We start from the raw sequence: 3,957 nt of genomic DNA on the forward strand, positions 1-3,957 counted from the left end.
CCTTTACCTTTTACCCTGTATATGAAGAAACCATCCAGAGAGCCGTCTTTAGGTTGCATGCTTTGTAGGTCCCATGTATGATTTCAAATCTTGCCATTATGCTTAAATAAAGGATTTTATTTTATTGCTGCAACATGCATATCCAGCTTGCACTGAAGATAGAAAATAGGGAAGTATGTTCCATTAGTTTCCCGTAAGGCAGTGCAGCATCGTGAGTTGAGTGTCTCTGTAGCTTACTTCTGATTTTCTTGAAAGTCTTGAAGATACTTCAGGTTATACAACTTTTCAGTCTCGGGTTTTCTTACGTGCCTGTTTGCGGTTCTCGTGCTTATATGGTTTTATTAAAAGTTTATTCTTTTCAGATAAAGAATATTTTCTAGCTGTGCAGAGGATGGGCTAACAAAATATTATGTGTATTTTGACAATGAAGTCGGGAAACAGTGTTGGATTGAAAGCATCCAAGTTCAGGATGTTTTTCCTAAAATGGGATACAGCAGTTGAGAGAAGTTTAGTAATTGCTTTTGGCATATTGGTGTGTTGTAAAGTGTATTAAAAATGATCTCTTTCAACTAATATTTTTCATATATAGGTTCTCAGAGATATACTTAAAGAAGTACAGAGTAACATGGTGCCGCGCAGTATGCTTAAGGAGTGGGCTTTACATACATTCCCCAATGCTACAGATTACTGGACTTTCCGAAAGATGTTCACTATTCAGTTAGCCCTAATTGGCTTTGCAGAATTCATCTTTCATTTAAATAGACTCAACCCTGAAATGCTGCAGATTGCCCAGGTATGCTTTCGTTTGTTCTAGATGCATGCTGTCGTCTTTGATCAAATGGAAATTTGGATTATACTTTTGAAACGAGTCAAAGCAGTAATTCGACATACATAATTAACAGTGCGTTTCAGTAGGCTTTCCATTTATATGTGATTGCACATCATGTAGGTAGTAATTTAAACTGCATTCCCTGTGGACATCAACTCTATCTTCTGTGGTGAGAATTTGGAACTTTGTCTGTAAATCGTTCTTGGGCATTGGAACTGTTCATGTAAATGACTGATAAATCTCTCTTTTTAGTCCTTAAAATATATTGCTTTGAATATCTCTCTAAAAAATATATATATATATATTAGAGCTTCATTTTCTTAAAGGGGAATACCCTTTTTCAAATACTGTTCTTGTCAGCGTTGCTATCATGTCAAGCTACAACTCCCATTAATAGTCATTTTTCAGTTTTAACCCAACATTTACAATGCAGCTTGCCACCTTAGTAGGGCAAAGGTGGCATATATTAAAGTCTTAATGCCATTTTTAATGCATGGAGGGCTATACTTTGTATAGCAGTTAAGATTCTTTAGTCCCTCTAGATAAGTGTTCAGATGCTTACGCAGAGTGAACAATGCACAAAGAATGCTCACCCAGAGCTGGGGTGCATAGAGAAGAGCGAGCGGTCTGTCTGCATGTCTTCTTATAGAGCATGCTACAGAAGAATCTATTCCTTGTTCGATAGTACAACAATGTGTATTTAGTAAGGGGTTTTGAACACATGCTTTGAGAAATACATACCTGACTTTGTGCATGCCTTTAATTTTAACTTTTTTTGCTCAAAAACGGTTTGACTGAAAGAGTGAAAAGCTATCGGAGTATTATTTGTACTCTGATTTTTAACAATAAACAAAAATCCAACTTCTTTTGGTTTCATTAATGAAATGAAAGTTCCTTTAATTACTTTTGTGCATCTTGCTTTTAAATCCAGGATACTGGCAAGCTAAATGTAGCTTACTTTCGCTTTGACATTAATGATGCTACTGGAGATTTGGATGCCAATCGTCCAGTTCCATTCCGGCTTACACCAAACATTTCTGAATTTCTTACCACCATTGGGGTGTCTGGTCCACTGACTGCATCTATGATTGCAGTAGCTCGCTGCTTCGCACAACCAAACTTTAAGGTTTGTATACCTTTTGAAAGGTTGTTTGCAGGCACTTTATATTTGTCAGTTTATAAACTAAATAGCACTTTCTTGGTTAAGGTAGAAACTGACAGTTTCTAAATAATTTGGGGTTTTTTTAGTAAAGTTTTTAAATATTCCTCTAAGGTCATAACAAAGACCAGCTGACATGTTTGCAGTTTGCCTTTTTGGAAAGAATAGGAGCAAGATAGGTGTAATTCTACCCTTAATTCTTTTGTCCAAACATGTTAATTCAGGCTGATTGTTTCAGTGCTCTAGCCTCATAAATCCTTACAAATTCTGGCAGTGGCAAATAGTAAAATGACAAATGCAACATCTTTTAGAATCTTCATAATAATCTGTGACAAGAAAAGTCTCTTGTCCCTTTTTTTAGCAGAATATAATGCTAAAGATATACTGTTGCCTTGATGGATTCAAGCTCTTAGCAGGGTGTAGTTTGCTAAAGAAACTATCTAACTTCCTTTTAAATTCTAATGCTTTCCAAAAATGAGGCATCTTGTACTTAGGCAGTCAGTTTGCACCAGAAGGACATTGCACAGAACGTACTGTAACTATGGTGTAAGCCAGTTACTTTTTAAAAGATGGAAAATACCCTATTTTTTTTCTTTATCTGTAATACTGAAAGCCATGTTTAGAATGTTTTTTAATAATTCACCATCTTACCTTCTAAAACCATGTCTATACGTGCAAATGAATTTGCAGATGTGGCCTGTAATTTCAACATCTGAATGATGTATGCCTGATTAGACTTACCACATCACCGAATCTTTAAGCTTGGAAAAGACCTTTAAGATCATGAAGTCCAACCATCAATGCAACACCACCAAGCCCACTAAACCATGTTCTGAAGTGCCACATCCACATGTTCTTTGAACATTTCCAGTGATGGTGAAAGTATTTATACATCAATTTGGTGTGGCCCCAACTTGAGTACTGTGTACTTTTTTGAGTTCTTTTTATGAAAAGAAACACCTGAGAGGAAGTAGCGAGGAGAGCTGGAAGCCACACTCGTCTTGAAAAGACTGAGACTGCAGTGTGGGACCAAAAGTGTCAATGTTGTTGACTAAGATATAGTTACAATTCTGTAATCCCTAATGGTTCTTTGGATTAAATATAATAGTCTGATATTTTCCTTCATATAGGTTGATGGCATCTTAAAAACTGTGCTACGGGATGAAATAATTGCATGGCACAAAAAAACACAAGAGGATACTTCCTCTCCGCTCTCAGCAGCTGGGCAACCTGAAAATATGGACAGCCAGCAGCTGGTTTCACTAGTTCAAAAAGCTGTTACTGCTATCATGACTCGACTTCATAATCTTGCTCAGTTTGAAGGAGGAGAAAGCAAAGTCAACACTCTGGTAGCAGCTGCAAATAGCTTGGATAATCTCTGTCGTATGGATCCTGCCTGGCACCCCTGGCTGTAACTTGAAATTTTCAATAGGATTTTTTGCTGCTGTTTGTGGTGTGAGCCATATATTGTGTTAAGAAAATGTGAAAAAAGCTTTCCAGACCATGGCTTACCTGTCACACTGCATTTTGTCAGTTTTCATTTTAACTGTGTTTACAGTAATATCACAATTTTACTGTTTCATTTTTCATGAGGGGACATTTCCTCCTGTTTCACAAAGGTTGTTTAATATGCAACAACTGTTTTCCTTAGTAGCTTAAAATGAAGAGAGGAAACTTAACGTATAGAAAAATCTTATTTTATGATCAGGACTATAAAACTAGCACTGTTAGATATAGGGTCTGCCATTCCTAATAACCTGCAGTGTATAAAATTTTTATATAATAGTAATTATTGAAAAAAAAAAACAAACCAGTATTCCCAGTTATTGAATTTTACTTTGTGAAATTTTACTTAGTCACTGTCCCTTCATTATATCAAACTGAAGGCACAAAGAAATACTCTTCCTTTAAGTTTGCTCCAAATTTACATGAGCAAAGTTGGTTTGTACAGAGAATTTTGTACCAAATG

At 36.1% G+C, this 3,957-nt stretch overlaps 1 protein-coding gene across 1 annotated transcript in view; it reads left to right on the forward strand.

Moving 5' to 3' along the window:
* Positions 1-3,667, forward strand: part of TRRAP (transformation/transcription domain-associated protein) — a gene marked incomplete at its 5' end in the record, with an annotated part of 57,630 nt that extends 53,963 nt beyond the window's left edge. Inside the window, 3 exons of the mRNA XM_010282397.1 lie at positions 590-793; positions 1,761-1,955; positions 3,119-3,667. Of these exons, the coding sequence (XP_010280699.1) occupies positions 590-793; positions 1,761-1,955; positions 3,119-3,403 (684 nt within the window). The remainder of the gene's footprint in view (positions 1-589; positions 794-1,760; positions 1,956-3,118) is intronic.
* Between the last annotated feature and the right edge of the window lie 290 nt (positions 3,668-3,957).

Source organism: Phaethon lepturus, unplaced genomic scaffold (assembly GCF_000687285.1).
Source record: "Phaethon lepturus isolate BGI_N335 unplaced genomic scaffold, ASM68728v1 scaffold17012, whole genome shotgun sequence".
Taxonomy (NCBI): Eukaryota; Metazoa; Chordata; class Aves; order Phaethontiformes; family Phaethontidae; genus Phaethon; species Phaethon lepturus.